The sequence below is a fragment of the Herpailurus yagouaroundi genome, unplaced genomic scaffold, assembly GCF_014898765.1.
Source record: "Herpailurus yagouaroundi ecotype Mexico unplaced genomic scaffold, PumYag 29, whole genome shotgun sequence".
Taxonomy (NCBI): domain Eukaryota; kingdom Metazoa; phylum Chordata; class Mammalia; order Carnivora; family Felidae; genus Herpailurus; species Herpailurus yagouaroundi.
Window position 1 is genome coordinate 67,815,442 of NW_024412377.1, and position 16,958 is coordinate 67,832,399.

Genomic DNA, 16,958 nt, shown 5'->3' on the forward strand with positions numbered 1-16,958 from the left:
CTTAACTGAGTCACCCAGGCACCCCATTTTTGGAATGAGTCACGAGTATAAATAAAACACATTTTAGGGTTGTCTGGTGGACCAGTTGGTTAAGCATCCAACTTTGGCTCAAGTCATGACCTCATGGTTCATGGGTTTGAGCCCTGTGTCGGGCTCTGTGCTGACAGCTCAGAGCCTTAGAGCCTGCTTTGGATTCTGTGTCTCCCTCTCTCTCTATCCTTCCCTCACTTGTGCTCTGTCTCTGTCTCTCTCTCTCAAAAATAAATAAACGTGAAAATATTTTTTTAAAGACTACATTTTAAAACATTTTGTTAAACAATTTCACTGAAGAAGTAAGTTAACTCCCATTTATTCTCTAGTTAATTTCTTTTCTTTTCTTTCTTTTTTTTTTAAATTAAAGCTTTAAGAAAGCAAAGAATGAGAACAGCCCTGATACCCAAAGAAACAAATCTCATGCACCATGGGAAGAAAATGGCCCCCAGAGGTAAAGAGAATCATTGTTTTTCTGAAGGAGAACAGTTGAAGTGGGATTAGCAATTGCAGCTCATTAAATAAGGGAATCCAACTGCTTTGTGCTGGGTATTACTAGCTATGGACATGGCAGTCAGATTCCTAAATCAGCATGACTGGGAACTTCTGAAGTAGAAATCAACAGGATATATCCTAACATGAAACTTTCTCCTGGAAAGATAGGAAGAGAAAGCAGTGTGTATTAAGAAACTGCTTGAAAGATCATTATGATGGTTTAGAATAAGAGAGTATATTTCTGAACTCCAAATGACATACTGATGATAATTTCCCCTCTTTTATTTGTATTTTACTTTATTTTATTTCATTTATTTTGAGAGAGAGCACATGCGAGAGCAGGGGAGGGGCAGAGAGAGAGAGGGAGAGAGAGAATCTCAAGCTGGCTCTGTGCTGTCAGCAGATAACCTGACACGGGGCTCAAACTCTTGGCTGTAAGATCATGACCTGAGCCAAAGTCAGGTGCTTAACCTACTGAGCCACCCAGGTGCCCCTTACCTCTCTTTTCTTTGAATAAATCTGGTCAGCAAAGAGAGCTGGATGCCCTTGATCCAGTATTCTCCTGAGAGTATGAATACTTGTGTAGATCTGGGCTGGGGTGTCTGCTCCTCCAAGCTCTCTTCGAGCATTGTTGACCATTCCTCTCCCACTCCAGTGGACTCTACAACTCTCCCAGTGACCGCATGAAATCCCCGAAGTTCCCCTCCTCACGTCGCCGAAACCCCTCCTGTGGGAGCGATGACTCTGTACAGCCGACAAGGAGGAGGTGAGCTGAACATTACCACTTGATGTTTAGTTTTCAACAGGAAGTCTGGGTCCCAGTTACTTTTTTACCACAAGTTATTCTCATAATATCATGACGGTCTCCTCAGGATAACAGAAAGCTTATGTTCTATTGAGATAAAAGCATTTCTTTTTAAACAGAGTTTCAGAGAATAATTTCATAAAATACTGATAGAAACTTGCTTTCTGTATTGCTATTAAGACTGATAAGTTAAAAATATATATACTATGTACATATTTTAACAATATATATTATATGGTATGTATAAATATATAACATATATAATATATATTAATGATTATTTTTATATATAAAAGATACTAAATGTTCTGACCTGAAAGGACAAAATTACGTTTATAGGTAGATCTTAGCTGAGGCTTGGTGCTCTGTTTTCCAGACTGATGTTGTTGCGTAAATTTTAACAAAGCCCCTTTCCAAATACAGAGAAAATGGATCCTGTTACATTTTACCCAGCAGATCAGGTTGTTTTTGTGATTATATTTGTGTGTACTTATTTGTGTGATTATATTTGTGTGTTTTATTTATTTTTGAGATAGAAAGAGACAGAGCATGAGCAGGGGAGGGGCAGAGAGAAAGGGAGACACAGAATCTGAAGCAGGCTCCAGGCTCTGAGCTGTCAGCACAGAGCCCGACGTGGGGCTTGAACTCACAGACTGTGAGATCATGACCTGAGCTGAAGTCAGACGCTTAACCGACTGAGCCACCCAGGTGCCCCTAATGTTTATTTATTTTTGAGAGAGAGAGAGACAGAGTGGGAGCAGGGGAGGGTTGGAGAGAGAGGGAGACACAGAATCCGGAGCAGGCTCCAGGCTCTGAGCTGTCAGCACAAAGCCTGATGTGGATCTCGAACTCATGAACCATGAGATCATGATGTGAGCCGAGGCTAGATGCTTAACCAACTGAGCCACCCAGGTGCCCCTCAGGCTTCTAGTCTTGACAAAACAAGGGAGATTATTGATGGGTTTGGATGGGCTAAGTACCAAAGGAAAATACCTGGCCCAGATGAGAAAACAGAGGCTAGGGGGAGGTAAGGTAGCTGTCCTTTGTGACACACCTGGGTTTGGATACAGATCTATATGTTTGAAAAAGGCAGGGATATTAATCATCATTTAAGTAAAGCAGGAGGAAAGATTTCCCTATTAAGGATTGGTTCAACATGGACAACACTTAAAACCAAGGCAATACCACTGGGAGATACTTTAGAGTGCCTCTGTCTTTTGAGAGGGCATGGGTAGTGAGAACTACTAAATATATTAAGAATTTGGCACTGCATGATTATTGTTAAAGACACAGGTTTGTATAGTTTTTCGTCCGTAATTGCTAGTGTACTTTGACAGCATTCCCTGTATAAAATTGTTGTACATGTTGAGCAGATGGCCATTTTGATTTTAACACACTTGGAAATGAGTTTATCAAGTTTTGCTAAAATATACCAAAATTTACATTTTTTTCCTCAAACTAATTGCTTGCAATAGTCTGGAGTATATACATTCTGAAATCTAGACTTAATGACTTCTATATTGAGATACATTTTCTGTTGGCTTCCTGTGAGGTACAGACAAGTAATTGTGGTGAGTGGATACAGGGTCCTTTCATTGACATAGTCCAGGGGAAAGACTGTTTTGATTCATAGGGAAGAGAATCTTGTTGTCTGAGCGGCCGTAGAGCCTTCTGTCCAGTTATGTGTATCACTTGAAAGGTCTTTTATTGGGCATGTATGTTTTGAGACTAGCCATTGCTACATGTTGGCAAAGAAGAGCTAAAGCTCATTCTTTGTTTCTTTCCACTGTAAATGCCCTCTGAGTGTCCCTGTCCTTGTCAGTCTTGTTTTATCTTCACAGATATTTACCTTGACCCTGGGCACAAATCCTTACATGGCTAGAGTAATTCTGGCATTTAAAACTGACATTTGTGAAAAGCGTAGAAGAATCTCAAGAACTTAAATTTAATAATGGAATTCTGTTATTCTATTTTGTAATGGATGCCAGAACAACATGTTTTATAGAAGATCTCAAAATTTTATATTTTGCCAGTTGTTTGTCATTAGATGAGTACATCTGTCAAATTCTGGATGAGGTTAGAACATTGACCCTTAACCTTCTTTGGGTGAGAGGACTCTGAGAATCTAATGAAACGTTGGATCATTCCTTAGGGGGAAAAAGTACATGATTAGATATACGTACACACTTTCATGTAATTTTCATGGTTCATGGAGATCCTGAAGCCTGCTTTAAATGTTACTGTTCTAGAAAAAGAAAGCCAGCCTACCTTCTGACAATACAGTTTTCACCCCTATCCATCTTTACACTCAGAAATATTTATTGAGTGCCTACTTGATGTAGGCGCTGTGTTAAATATCACCCAAGAGAGTCCCTGCGCTTTGGGAGTTTACAGTTTGTTGAGGAAGAAATATGTGAATCATATAAATGCATGTGCACTTCACACTTTTATATATTCTTGACGGAGAGTTATGTGGTGCTTAGGGGTATTTTAGAAAACTTTTTTTTGAAACCTAACATGTATACGGAAAAGTACACGTGTCCCAAGAGTAACCACTTGATAACTTTGATCATCCAAATACCTGTATAACCAGGACTATTAAGGGGAAGTTTTGCTGAGTTGATGAGTCAGGGAGGCCAGGGAAAGGTTCCCAGAGGCTGGATTTTTGAACTGGAATATGAGACAAGAATAGGCAAAGAGAGGTGGAGGATTTAGCATGCACGGAAGCTTTGGAAGCCTCTGGAAGGGAGTGGGGACCATGCACGAGAAGGCTTACTGGCTGCTAGTGTTGCTCAAGCATAAAGAGTGAACAGAAATATGTTAGAAATGAGTCCAGAGAGAAAACACCTCTTAGGACACCTGAGCCTTGTTGAGGATGTGGGTTGTTAGACCAGTAGATTTTAGAAGGGGGTTATAACAAGATCACATTGGTATCACATAAAGATGAGCTTTCTTGTCCTATGGAGCAAGGGTGGATGAGGGCAGTAGTGGAAAGAGAGAGCCTGGCAGCAGGCTACTGTGCAAGCCCTGGTGAAGGCTAATAGGAGCTTCGGCCAAGATGGTGATGTGAAGATTTAAGGAAGCGGGTGGTTTTGAGACCCATCGGGAGGGTTGGGAGGATTGATATGAGGGGTGAAGGAGTGATACGTGTGAGGAATGAAATCCAGACTTAAAGTGTGATGCACTGAAATAACAGTCACTGGGACATTACAGGCTTGAAAAGGACAACTGTGAGTTTGGTTTTTGATATGTAGAATTTCTGGTATTTTTGAGAAGTTTAAGTGCAGGATTCACATGGATTGTTGGGTAGAAGTCTGGAGATAGATTGGCTGTCGGCTAAAAGGTAAATTTCTTAAAGATGTAAATTGAAATATGAAACAGAGACAAGGTTGTCTAGATAGATACTATAGATAGAATGCAAACACCAAGCCAGTGACAGAGCTGAGGGAAACTCCAGCATTTATTTGGCTTAGTTGAAGAGAGTTACCTTCAAAGGAAATTGCTTTAAGAGAATAGAGAAATTGTCAAGGAAAAGTCAAAAGAGTGAAAATCTGCTTACTAAAGAGGTACCTTCCCTCTTTATTCCCAGAATGCTAGACGCCAGGTTTGTACCTCCCAAGCATGAGATCAGAGACTCTCGCTGTACAAAAGACAGATCCAAGATCCAAAAGACCTACAGATACCAACTTTCAAGGGATCCTCCAGTGAAATGGTTGAGATTACCCACATTACTTTGCTCCACACCACAGTGAAGCCATCAGTTAACATGCTCTGCACCATCCAGAGGGTTCCAGACTTTTTAGTGCCTAATTCTTAAATATGAGGAGAGAGCCATCATCATTTGGCATTTGAGGATTGTTTCTGTTTGGAAAGACAGAGTCAGAGTAAGGAGCATGTGTATATACTCACAGGAAATAGAGACGATTTAAGAAAGAAAATGTCTTAGAAGTATAATTATCTTTAGAAAAAAGAAAATTTTGATATGAGAAGAACAAGTGGGAATTCTTAGACTTCATATTCCTGTGGCAGAATTTAAAATAACCAATAGAAAGTTTGGAAGGTAAAGTTAAGGAAATCATCCCCAAAGCAGAACAAAAACAAAACAGATATGTGGAAATAAGGATAAAAATGATCAAACCTAGATATCAAACATTTGACTAATGAAATTTCTAGGGAGGAAAAAAAAAGAAAATGCAGGAGAGGAAACTATTAAAGAAGTAGTATAACAAAGTATAACATATCCCAGACTGAATAATCAAACTTTATAGAGAGAAGCTACTGGGCATTTGGCATAATAGATTAGAAAATTAGATCTAGGGGCGCCTGGGTGGCGCAGTTGGTTACGCGTCCGACTTCAGCCAGGTCACGATCTCGCGGTCCGTGAGTTCGAGCCCCGCGTCAGGCTCTGGGCTGATGGCTCAGAGCCTGGAGCCTGTTTCCGATTCTGTGTCTCCCTCTCTCTCTCTCTGCCCCTCCCCCGTTCATGCTCTGTCTCTCTCTGTCCCCCCAAAAATAAATAAACGTTGAAAAAAAAATAAAAAAAAAAAAAAGAAAATTAGATCTATTCCAAGATCCATTATCGTTAAATTTTAAAGCATTGTAGGTTAAGAGAGGTTTTGTAAAAGTTGGAAGGAGGGAGGATTATGAGAAAAAAAGTTCATGCACAAATGTTGACAAATCAGAATGGTGACATTGGACTCATTAACAGCAATATCAGAGAAAGAAGATAAGCATTGCCTTCAAAATGCTGAGGGGACGTTCTTTTAAATTTAGGATTTTAAGCCCAGATAAACTATAATTACATAGTCAAATAAAGATATTTTGAGAAATTCCAGTTCTTAAAAAAAAAAAAAATGTACCTGAAAGGCAGACTTTCTTTGTTAACAACTGAAAGATATGTTCTCCAAAACAAGACAAGGAGTCATGACAACTAGAAATAGGGGGTCCATTACAAAGAAGCAGAAAGAATTCCCTGGATTTTAGTGAAGAGAGTAATCAGAGTGATGTTTCTGCAGCAGTACTAGGGAATAGACCATCTGGATGTGAGCAGGAGGGCACAGGGGTCCAGGGAAGATGTCCTAAGTGTTCATACATCTCAGGAAGAGTTTTGTAGCTCTCAGAGTTTAGGTGAAGAATTAGTGATAAGAATAAGGAAAACTAAGGAAATGATATGTACATAGAAAACCAGGCAATTATTGTCTCTTAAAATAATTGTAAAACCAATACAAGAATGGAATTGTATTCCTTAAACGCTGTATAGATAATCTGTGAACATATATATAGTTGTGTTTATACTAAATAAAAATTATTGAAAATTTTGATATAAGGACAGAGACCTCTCAACATTATGTTGTTTGATATATGTATTTTTAAGAAATGGGGGAATGTGGCATGAGCCATGTCTGCCCATCAGAGTGTGAAGGCACATGTAATAAAGGGCTAAGGAACAGAGATAAGGAGCTTAGGCACCTCTCTTAAGAAGTTTGGTGCTTTGGAGGAGAGAGGAGAGACTGGGAAAAAGATGAAGGGGGATGTGGAGTCAAGTAGATGTGTGCGTGTTTAAATAGTAGAAACTTGATAACGTGAAAAGCTGGTAAAAGAATTTTCCATAAGGACAAGTCAGGGATAAGATAGTAGTTACTGAAAGTCATTGAGAAGTTAAGAGGTGATAGGACCCACACAACACAGGTGGAGAGACTGACCTTAGTTGTGAGGACAGATCTGTAAATAACAGAGGAAGATGTAGGCATTTTTTATTTTTGGTAACAGGAAGATGAAAGAGTTGCCATCTGATGGCTACTTTTGCCTTTGGAAGGAGAGAACAAAGTCAACTGCCGATGCAGAGGGACCAGTGTATCAGAGGGTTACAAGGTAAAAAGGGTTTGAAACTGCTTTGCAGAGAGAGAGTATTTAGATCATAGAAAGGCGTTAGGATGTTGTAGATTCACCTGAAGTTTATGAACATGGATTTGTAGTGTAACTAATATGCCCTTTTGTGTAACTCCCTCCAGCACTGCTCAGCTAGCTGTTGAAGGCTGGCTTAGAGGACCTGGATAGTTTGATTTACCCATGAATGGGATCTTGCCCAAAAGGCTGAACCAAAAACAGAGAGTTGGAGGAAGTTCTGAGTCTTGGCATACATGTTATCGAAATGAGGGAAATCTCAGTTGAGTCAGGAAGAAGGCCAAGAAAAGCTGACGGAAAGTAGCAAGGTCAATAAACAAACAGTCCTATTGAGATCAAAGAAAGGTAGAATGGAAGTAGTGGAAAAAAGCAATACTAATAACAGCTAACATTTACTGGGTGCTTCAGTGAGTCAGGTCCTACTCTGTGCATTTTAAATGTATTAATTCATTTTATCCTCATAACAACTCTTGTGGGAGGTTCCATTAAAACTAAAGCACTTAGTAGAGAATTAAAAATTACACAACTCCTCAGTGGAGGAGATGGGAGTCACGTTCAGGTTGTCTGGCTCCAGAGCCTGCATGTTTAACCAGGAGGCCCCATCCAAGCTGTTCAGAGGTATAAACAGGAAGGGGAAGAGATTGTGGTCACAGACCAAAGTTTGGAGGTGGTTATAGATGATAATGTCCAAAGTGTGGCCATGATGTGGATTGCTGAGTTATCGTAAAGAGATCATCCGAAAAATGGTTAAGGGACTTGGTCACGGGCCAGGGTGTTGGAAAGGACATGTAAGTGAGAGCTGACGTCATTTAGATTATGGCAGAACTTGACTGGGCAGATTACAGACCTAGGAACTGCAGACAACCCTAGTGTCAGATGAATAGAATTTAACAGACGTGTTGTGCATTGTTGTTTGTAGACTGTCTGCAACCTCTGTTAGGTTGCTGGCTTTTTGAGGCCAGTGTTCTGTTCTACTTCTGGGACTGGGTGTATTGTGTGATTTAAATATGTGGTGAATGAAAGAATACAAAACTGAGATGCATTAACTGAAGTGAAACTCATTTTGCTGTGTTTTCCTTAGCCAACTGATCACTTTCTATTTTCTTTAATATCTTCATTTATTTGTTTTCTATAGGAAAGCCCATAACAGTGGTGAAGACTCAGATCTAAAGCAAAGGAGGAGGTAAAAAAGTAAAAATGGAAGGAGGGTCAGGGAGAGGGAGGAAGGATTAGCACTACTCAGAGTTGAAGCAAGAACAGGGATTTTTTTGTTGTTGTCGTTATGATTTTATTAGTGGCTACTTTAAGGCTATGATCAAAAAATTGACTTTCAAATGTCACTTTTGGCTTCAGTTGTTTCTCAGTCTTACCTTCTGTAGCATCCTTAGCAATTTCTCTTTTTTTCTGCTTCATTGTATCTCAGAGGAACTCTCTTGGTTATCTATTGCTATATTAAAACCACCCCAAAACTTAGTGGCTTAAAGCAACAACCATATGTATGTTATATGATTCTGTTGATGAACAGGTTGGTTTCACTAGTCTCACATGAAGCTGCAGTCAGATGGCAGCTAGGACTGGAATATTCAAGAGGCCTTTCTCTCTCATGGCTTTTGTCTTGGCGGAATGGTAGGAGGCCTGGGGCTTCTTTCTCTCTATGGTCTCTCTCCCTGGCTGGTCTAGGCTTCTTGAGATGGCGGCCGGGAGGAAGGAGGAGCTACCAGCCCTGTTAAGAGATAGTCCTGGAGCTAGCAGAGTATCCCTTCCATGTCATTCTGTTGATGAAGTCAGTCACAGGGCCAGGGCTAATTCAAAGGGAGGGGAAATAGACTCTACCTCTGTCGATGGGTGGGGGATGTGACAGGACTTTGTGTCCAGAGTTAGTCTACCACAGGGACTTAGAGCTTTGCCGTGTCAGAGTGCTGTTGGAAGTGCTTGATTTTGTGGTCTTTTTGGGGAGCATGGTGACATTTGCCTTCATCTGCTTTCACATGTCTGTAGACTCATTCGGATGTCTTACTGAATTGAGTAACACTGACTGAGGGAGGGATGATACAGCTACTTATGTTTGGCTTAGTCATTTCACTGCAAAAGTCATTCCAAAGAACCAATATGAACTTTCCTGAAATTTTTTTATTTGTCATAAATGTGGGTTTTTTTCTTTTGTTCTTCTCATTTTGTCCTCAGGTCACGCTCACGCTGTAACACGAGCAGTGGTAGTGAATCAGAAAATTCTAATAGAGAACATCGGAAAAAGAGAAACAGGTAATATCTGAAACCGTAGTTATCTGGAACTCCAAAATCAGAGGTGGCTGCTGGTGGTAGAAGCTGTGCATCCTCTATTTTTAAGCCTGATTTTCTCCTCTGTGTTTAATAAGGAATCTGGCACTGTTTTGAAGCACTATTTTAGGAAACTGCAGCTCTTTGAACTGAGCGTCTGATCTTTATAATAAGATGATTAAATAACTTGGCAATCAGGGTCTCTTCTTGTTAATTAAAAAAAAAGATGATCTATATTTAGGTGCAATGTGTAGTGAGTTTGTTTAAGGATGGTAAGAAATTTTGCCATTTTTAGAGGAATTTCTCCCTGAAGTATCTTTTTTTTTTTTTTAATTTTTTTTAACGTTTTATTTATTTTTGAGACAGAGAGAGACAGAGCATGAACAGGGGAGGGTCAGCCAGAGGGAGACACAGAATCTGAAACAGGCTCCAGGCTCTGAGCTGTCAGCACAGAGCCCGACGCGGGGCTCCAACTCACGGACCTCGAGATCATGACCTGAGCCAAAGTCGGCCGCTTAACCGACTGAGCCACCCAGGCGCCCCTCCCTGAAGTATCTTTTAACTGACATTACCATATTTTGCCCAGCCAAAACGGAGAGACTCATTGTTTCATAGATGTACATGAAAATATGCATTTATATTCATGTCAGGAACATACAATTAGATGGATAAATGTATTTAGTTCATATCTTTAAGACTGCTATTTAAAGGCTCATTCTTAAGAGCTTGTTAATAATATCATTTAACATGTACTCAGTATTAGTGATAGCTTAATGCCTTAATCAGTTCTCCCTATTCCCAAAGTATTTACTGAACAAAAAGTGTTCACATAGTGAAAGAGCACCATATGAAGAATGAGAGGGATTTGGTTTCTGGTTGTCTCAGCTTCTAACCCAGTGGTTCCCAACCGGGGGCAATTTTGTCCTGCCCTTCCACTCTCTGAGGACATTCAACAATGTTTTGAGACACTTTTGATTGTCACAATTGGGTGGGGGGATTGCTATTGGCCAGGGGAGCTACTAAATATCCTGCAATGCACAGGACAGCCCGCTCCCACCCAAGACGTATCTGGTCCAAAAAATGTTAGTAGTGCCACCACTAGGAAACTCATTCCCACCTCATGGGGAGCTCTGGCCTGGTTGCTTTACTTTTCTGGGTCGTCTTTTTCCCTTGTGTAAAGTGAGGAAGTCAGAGGAGATAATCCCTAAGTTCTCTCTTTAGTACTTGAAGCCCTCGTGCTTGGCACACACTGAATTGTCCTGCCTAACTCTAAAGCCTGTGTCATAATAGCCCAGACAGCATTGTAAGAGTGGATCGTTTTCTTAGGAAAGTTTTCTCTGTGGAACCTTCTTAGGGGCTGGAGTCACACTAGATAGAGGTAAGATCTCAGTGTGTTATGACACCCTTCTCAAGGAAATGATTATGGTTTCTTCATCTGCAAAAGCCCAAGTGTGGAGGGTAGCTTTCCCTCAGGTGACTTCTTCCTACTCTGAAATTCAGTATCTGCATAAACAACACAAAACATAGCAAAAAACAAAAAAACCAGATTTCCCTCCTATTTGTACTTACTGATCAAGCCAGTATCTTAACAAATTTATTTGTTTTGCTTGTTGTATTCTAAGTTATGCTCATAGATGCTCTGGTCTCAACTTCTCAGAGGGTGACCTGTAAAAAAAAAATTGTCTTTTGGGGGCACCTGGGTGGCTCAATTGGTTAAGTGTCCAACTTGGGCTCAGGTCATGATCTCGCCGTTTATGAGTTCTAGCTCTGTGATAACAGCACAGAGCCTGCTTCAGATCCTCTGTCTCCCTCTCTCTCTCTCTCTCTCTCTGCCCCTCCCTCCCCTCTCAAAAATAAATAAACTTTTAAAAAAATGTCTTTTGGAGCCCAAAGTGCTCATGGTGACATTTGCTGTTACAAATGAAATACCCTGTAAAAGTTGCCAACAAGTCCTTAAATAGTCCATTCCTGATCTAGTTGGAGCAGCTTTAATATTCCTCATAGGTGTTTTCTCCCTCACGAGTTTCTCCCTTTGCCTTCCATGAGTGATTTTGTAGATTGGCTTTCTTTCTAGTGTGTTAGTAGTGTATTCTAGAGTGGTGGTGGCTCTGAATGCTGACATGCCATTATACTCTGTAAGGTATTAATGAGAAATCACTTTCAAACACACTCTGACCCAAAGCCTTTCCAACTCATTTATTTTGCCAGTAGAAGTACTGCCCCAGGGTTACATAAGTTGCCTATTGTCTGTGTAAGGTGGAGTCTAGGGTCGAGTTCTCAGGACCCTAGCAAAAACTAGGCAGAGGGGAAAATATGTCTTCTAGTTCTATTTTCTCCTGAAAGTGGTGCAGCAGGTGACAGTGTGCAGGGAGGAAGGGGGGACAGAAACATCGTATTGCCTTTGGGTGCCGTTTCCTCATTATGTTATGCTATCGCTAACCCTTCTGTCCAATTATTAGCCTTTTAGATTTTGCCAGAACCCATTCATTCCACATCAGGATGCAGAGATCTGAATATTTAAACTGCAGCCCTACTGACAGTCCTGTTGAGTCTTCTGTCTGTGATGAAGGGTTGTTTCCTCGTGTCTGACTTCCTACTTGTTCAAAGACTCCTTTTTGGGGGAGAGGATGAATCTCTTCAACCTTACCCTGCCTTATCTCAGCCAGTAGTGTGACACAACCAAGCTCTCAGTAGTGTCCTTTGTGTTTTTATTAAAGGAACCTGGTAACCCTAGAAAGGGGCAAACTGAATCCTGAGCATGCTGATGTGCTACTTCCTGCCAGCAAATTCTCTAAATTCAGCCCCAATACTTCATTACCTTTGAAACCAGAGCCTGCACTTGACACACCCCACTTTCCTGTCTCCCTGGGGGAACTGTACCCTGGGACAGCCAGTCAAAGATTGTACAGATATGTTTTTTGAATGTTTTGAAGACTCTGCTGTGTCTAGTGGAACTTTAGGCAGAGTCAGGGTTACTTTTTGGAGATGTGTATATTCTTTGTGGTTTTGGGGATGTTGTTCCCTTTGTCACTCCTTGCTGGATTATTTATTTTTTTATTTTTAATTTTTTTAAATGTTTATTTATTTTTGAGAGAAAGAGAGATAGAGTGCAAGCAGGAGAGGGAGTAGGGAGAGGGAGACACAGAATCTGAAGCAGGTTCCAGGTTCTGAGCTGTCAGCACAGAGCCCGACGCGGGGCTTGAACTCATGGAGTGTGAGATCATGACCTGAGCTGAAGTCAGACGCTTAACCAATGGAGCCACCTGGGCACCTCTTGCTGGATTATTTTTTTAACATAAAGAAGTCTTACCTGTTAGATTTGAAGCCCCTCTATTGAAATACTGGGTGTTATTTTTTAGTTTAGTTTAGTTTATCTACAATGTCTACCCACTGGAGCATAATCTGCTTTGCTGTTCCCATGGATAACAATTTAAACATCTCTGATTTTGTGTGAGGAGAACTACAAGTTAATAAAACAATATTTATAAATCAGCTTTACCCAAAGCAGTACTTATGGCTTTTAACAACCATTAAAAGTAAATAATAAGGGGCACCTGGGTGGCTCAGCCTTTTGAGCTTCCAACTTTGGCTCAGGTCATGATCTCACAGTTCATGGGTTTGAGCCCACATTGGGCTTTGTGCTGATAGTACAGAACCTACTTCAATTCTCTGTCTCCCTCTCTCTCTCTCTGCCCCTCCCCCTCTTGTTCTCTCTCTCTCTCTCTCTCTCTCTCTCTCCCTCCCTCCCTCCCTCCCTCCCTCCCTCCCTCTTTCCCTCTCTCTCAAAAATACATAAATGTTAAAAAAAAGAAAAAATTTGAGGCGCCTGGGTGGCTCAGTCGGTTAAGCATCTGACTTTGTCTTGGGTCATGATCTCACCATTTGTGGGTTCGAGCCCCATGTCAGGCTCTGTGCTGACAGCTTGGAGCCTGGAGCCTGCTTCAAATTCTGTGTGTGTCTCTCTCTCTGCCCCTCCCCTGCTCATGCTCTGTCTCTCTCTCTCTCTCTCTCTCTCTCTCAAAAATAAACACAAAAAATTTTTTTAAAAAAGGAAAAAATAATTCGTACCAACTCTGGAAGGCTAATATTAGGAACAAAGATTGTTCCAGTTTGAGAAACACGTAGCTGTAGGGAAGCACATCCTCTCTCTCCTCTGGGTCCAGAGCTAGTCCAAAGTTACTGAGGCTAGACAGGTGAGGTTTCTGTTGTCACTTGTGTGTTAACGCTGGGCTTTCAGTCCGCATCATTTCCTATGGCACCAGAAGGCTCTGCTTCCTCCTTTATTTTGGGGACCTGTTGATGTCTTTCTTTACACCTTTCCATCTTAGTTATTTCTTTACTATTTTTGTAATCTGGATGAGTACCCTACATTTTTTTTTCTAGGTTTTGAGATTTGAGAAGACAGTTTTTTACTCCTTTGCTGGGGCACTGTTTGTTGTTATAAAATATAAGATGACAGGGGTCCCTGCATGGCTCAGTTTGTTAAATGTCTGACTCTTGATTTTGGCTCAGGTCATGATCTCATGGATCATGGGATTGAGTCCCACATTGGGCTCTGCACTGACAGCTTGGAGCCTGCTTGGGATTCTCTCTCTCTGTCTCTCTCTGTCTCTCTCCCCCTCCCCCATTCATGTGCACATGTTCTCTTTCTCTAAATAAATAAGTATTAAATAACATCTAAGATGACAAAAGCCTTATTTTCCCCTTAGTGTCTCTGCTTATAGCTTCATCTCTGTCCTCCTACCTCCCTTTTTAATCTATCATATTATTTTTCCTCACTCAGTTTCTTTCTTTTCTTTTCTTAGCTTCTCTCCACTCTTTCTTCCTTTCTTTTGTCTTCTCTGAGTTATGTCTCCATGTAGGAGCCAGGGATGTGTCAGAAAAAAACCCAAGGATGTGGGTCAGGGTCTCGGTTCTGTCTTGTACTGGTATGTGACCTTGTGCAACTCTTTAAACCAATTTAAATCTGAGTTTTCTCATCTTTAAAGTGGGGTGTATACCAATCTTTGTTGTTGAATGGGTCACTATAAAGATAAATGAAATCTAGGAAATGAGAGAATTTGATGGTGGAACCATGTAGTCTGATAGCTGACCTTTGAAATTATGGCCTCTTCTTTGCCTGTCTCTGCTCTCTTCCACCCCTTTCTCCAGCTTTTCCCACTTTTCTTTAGTCTCATATTCCTTTCTCCCACTTACCCTACCTTTACACATTTGGTTGTTTTCAGACCAGACCTTCTTATCCTCTGATTCGTCAATAGGTTTTAGTAGATTTTAGGTCCCTGTGTGTTTCCAAGTATATGATTTTCTGGTGATAGGGTCTGTAGCTTTTATCAGATTCTTAAGGGGGTGTCTTTGTAACCCCAAACAGTTATAAAGTGGTCATTATGATCTAAACTATAAAGAAAAGATTGATATTGGCAAATGAAATTGGTACTTCACTTCACTGGCAGGATTAACTAAAATGCTTAAGTTTTCTTTAAAGATTACTTACTTTGGTCTGCTGATTTATGAAACAATCAGTTGGACTAAATTTATCAAATTGGGAACCTACCAAGTACAAGGCAGTATGAAGCTAATGATCTATATGGATGTTAGATTATATTTGTTTTTATGAGTTAGAATTTTGAATCTTGCACCTGAGATCAGAAGTCTCAGCCAGCCTGTCTCTATATGTTTGAGCCTATGGGCCTTGCTCTGGACTTGCCCAGGATGTATGTTGAAGGAGAACCTCGGAAGTAGACTTACAGTGTGAAACCTTTCACAAACCAGCTTTCCCTTCAAATACCTTGAGCTTAATAGAATATCCATTACATTCAAAGAACCCAGTCTGCAAAATATCCTATGTGCTCTTGATGAAAATCAGCAGTCCTTTGAGCATTCACTGGGGAGCATCTGTGGATTATTTAGTCATTAGCTTAGTCAAGAGGTTTGTAAAGATCCTTTCTACTTTGAAAAGTAGAAAGTGCCCTGCATACATACACAGATACTATTAGATTAATGAGAACATTCAGCACTGTTCAGTTTTATCTGAAGTCCCTGATATATATATATAAAATGATACCCTTTAACAAAAAAGAGAAGTTGGTGTTTCTAACAAATTGATTCTACCACAAATGTTGTTAGAATTTCTTCTTGCACTTTTAGATATCTTTAGAGTCTGTATTTGAATCATGGGGTAAAATGGTTTTAAATATTGAATACATTATTGCTTTTTTAAAAAAAAGAGGGGCCCCTCGGTAGTTCAGTCTGTTGAACTTCCGACTTTGGCTCAGGTCATGATCTTGCTCTTCCTGAGTTCGAGCCCACATCAGGCTCTCTGCTGTCAGCACAGAGTCTGCTTCAGATCCTCTGCCCCCCTCTTTCTGCTCTTTCCCCACTCATACTCTATCTCAAAAATAAACATTTTGGGGCGCCTGGGTGGCGCAGTCGGTTAAGCGTCCGACTTCAGCCAGGTCACGATCTCGCGGTCCGTGAGTTCGAGCCCCGCGTCAGGCTCTGGGCTGATGGCTCAGAGCCTGGAGCCTGTTTCCAATTCTGTGTCTCCCTCTCTCTGCCCCTCCCCCGTTCATGCTCTGTCTCTCTCTGTCCCAAAAATAAATAAACTTTGAAAAAAAAATTAAAAAAAAAATAAACATTTTAAAAAATTTAAAAAGAAAAAAAAAGGAAGAAGAAAGAAACTGTCTTCTATGGCACTGTAATAGGGATGATACATCTGAGTAGGGAAAATCTAGAGGATGAATATTTTGGTAGGGTTTTCTTGTTGTTAGAGTCATTAAAAAAAAAAAACAAACAAACAAACTTCATTATCTTTGTGCCCAAGGAAAAAGATGAGTTTTGAACGATAACAAGCTTAAACCAGTGGGTATTTTTTCCCCATAGCCTGAAAATAGGTTTCCTTGTAAGCATTCCCTATTGCCCTGTCCCTGATTTAAATAAGGGCTGCAAACAAGGTAAAAATTGTGGGTATGGTGAGGGCAGTTCATGCAAAGCCAATAAAAACAATGCTCACCATGGTACAGATTGTAAGGGTTACGGATTTCCACTTTAATAAGTCATGTCAAGATTTAGGTGTTTGATAGGGACGATTTAGGGCTTCCAGGGCATAATCAAAGTTGACAGAGATGACTCTGGTGGTGCTGAGCTGTAGCAACCGAGGAATGCTATCAGATTACTGAGTGAGTGCAAAGCAGGTTGCAAAATTAGGAAAACAGAAAGAGTTTGAAAGGGAAATTGCACCAAAGGTAGCCCATTTTTGTAGGGAGAGCATAAGGAATAAGTGGAAGAGACAGAAATACCTTTAACGTCAAATCAGAATAATATATTGATAGTAGGGGGAGGTTGGGAAAAGCAAATGAATTTTTTGCTTGCTGGTCTTTGGGGAGTATGTCGACAGATGCCTGGAACCAACAAATTTCCCAAGGGAAGAAATATTACTGAAAAAGTAGAT

At 40.6% G+C, this 16,958-nt stretch overlaps 1 protein-coding gene across 4 annotated transcripts in view; it reads left to right on the forward strand.

Annotated features, from left to right (window-relative positions):
• EPB41L4A (erythrocyte membrane protein band 4.1 like 4A) overlaps window positions 1–16,958 on the forward strand; it is a 255,314-nt gene that overhangs the window by 208,934 nt on the left and 29,422 nt on the right. For 2 of the 4 annotated variants that reach the window (XM_040446777.1, XM_040446765.1), the window contains exons 15-18: window positions 401–484; window positions 1,181–1,291; window positions 8,370–8,417; window positions 9,419–9,496. In XM_040446777.1, coding sequence (XP_040302711.1) covers window positions 401–484; window positions 1,181–1,291; window positions 8,370–8,417; window positions 9,419–9,496 — 321 coding nt within the window. The remainder of the gene's footprint in view (window positions 1–400; window positions 485–1,180; window positions 1,292–8,369; window positions 8,418–9,418; window positions 9,497–16,958) is intronic. The other 2 variants (XM_040446767.1, XM_040446772.1) reach the window with 2 other exon arrangements.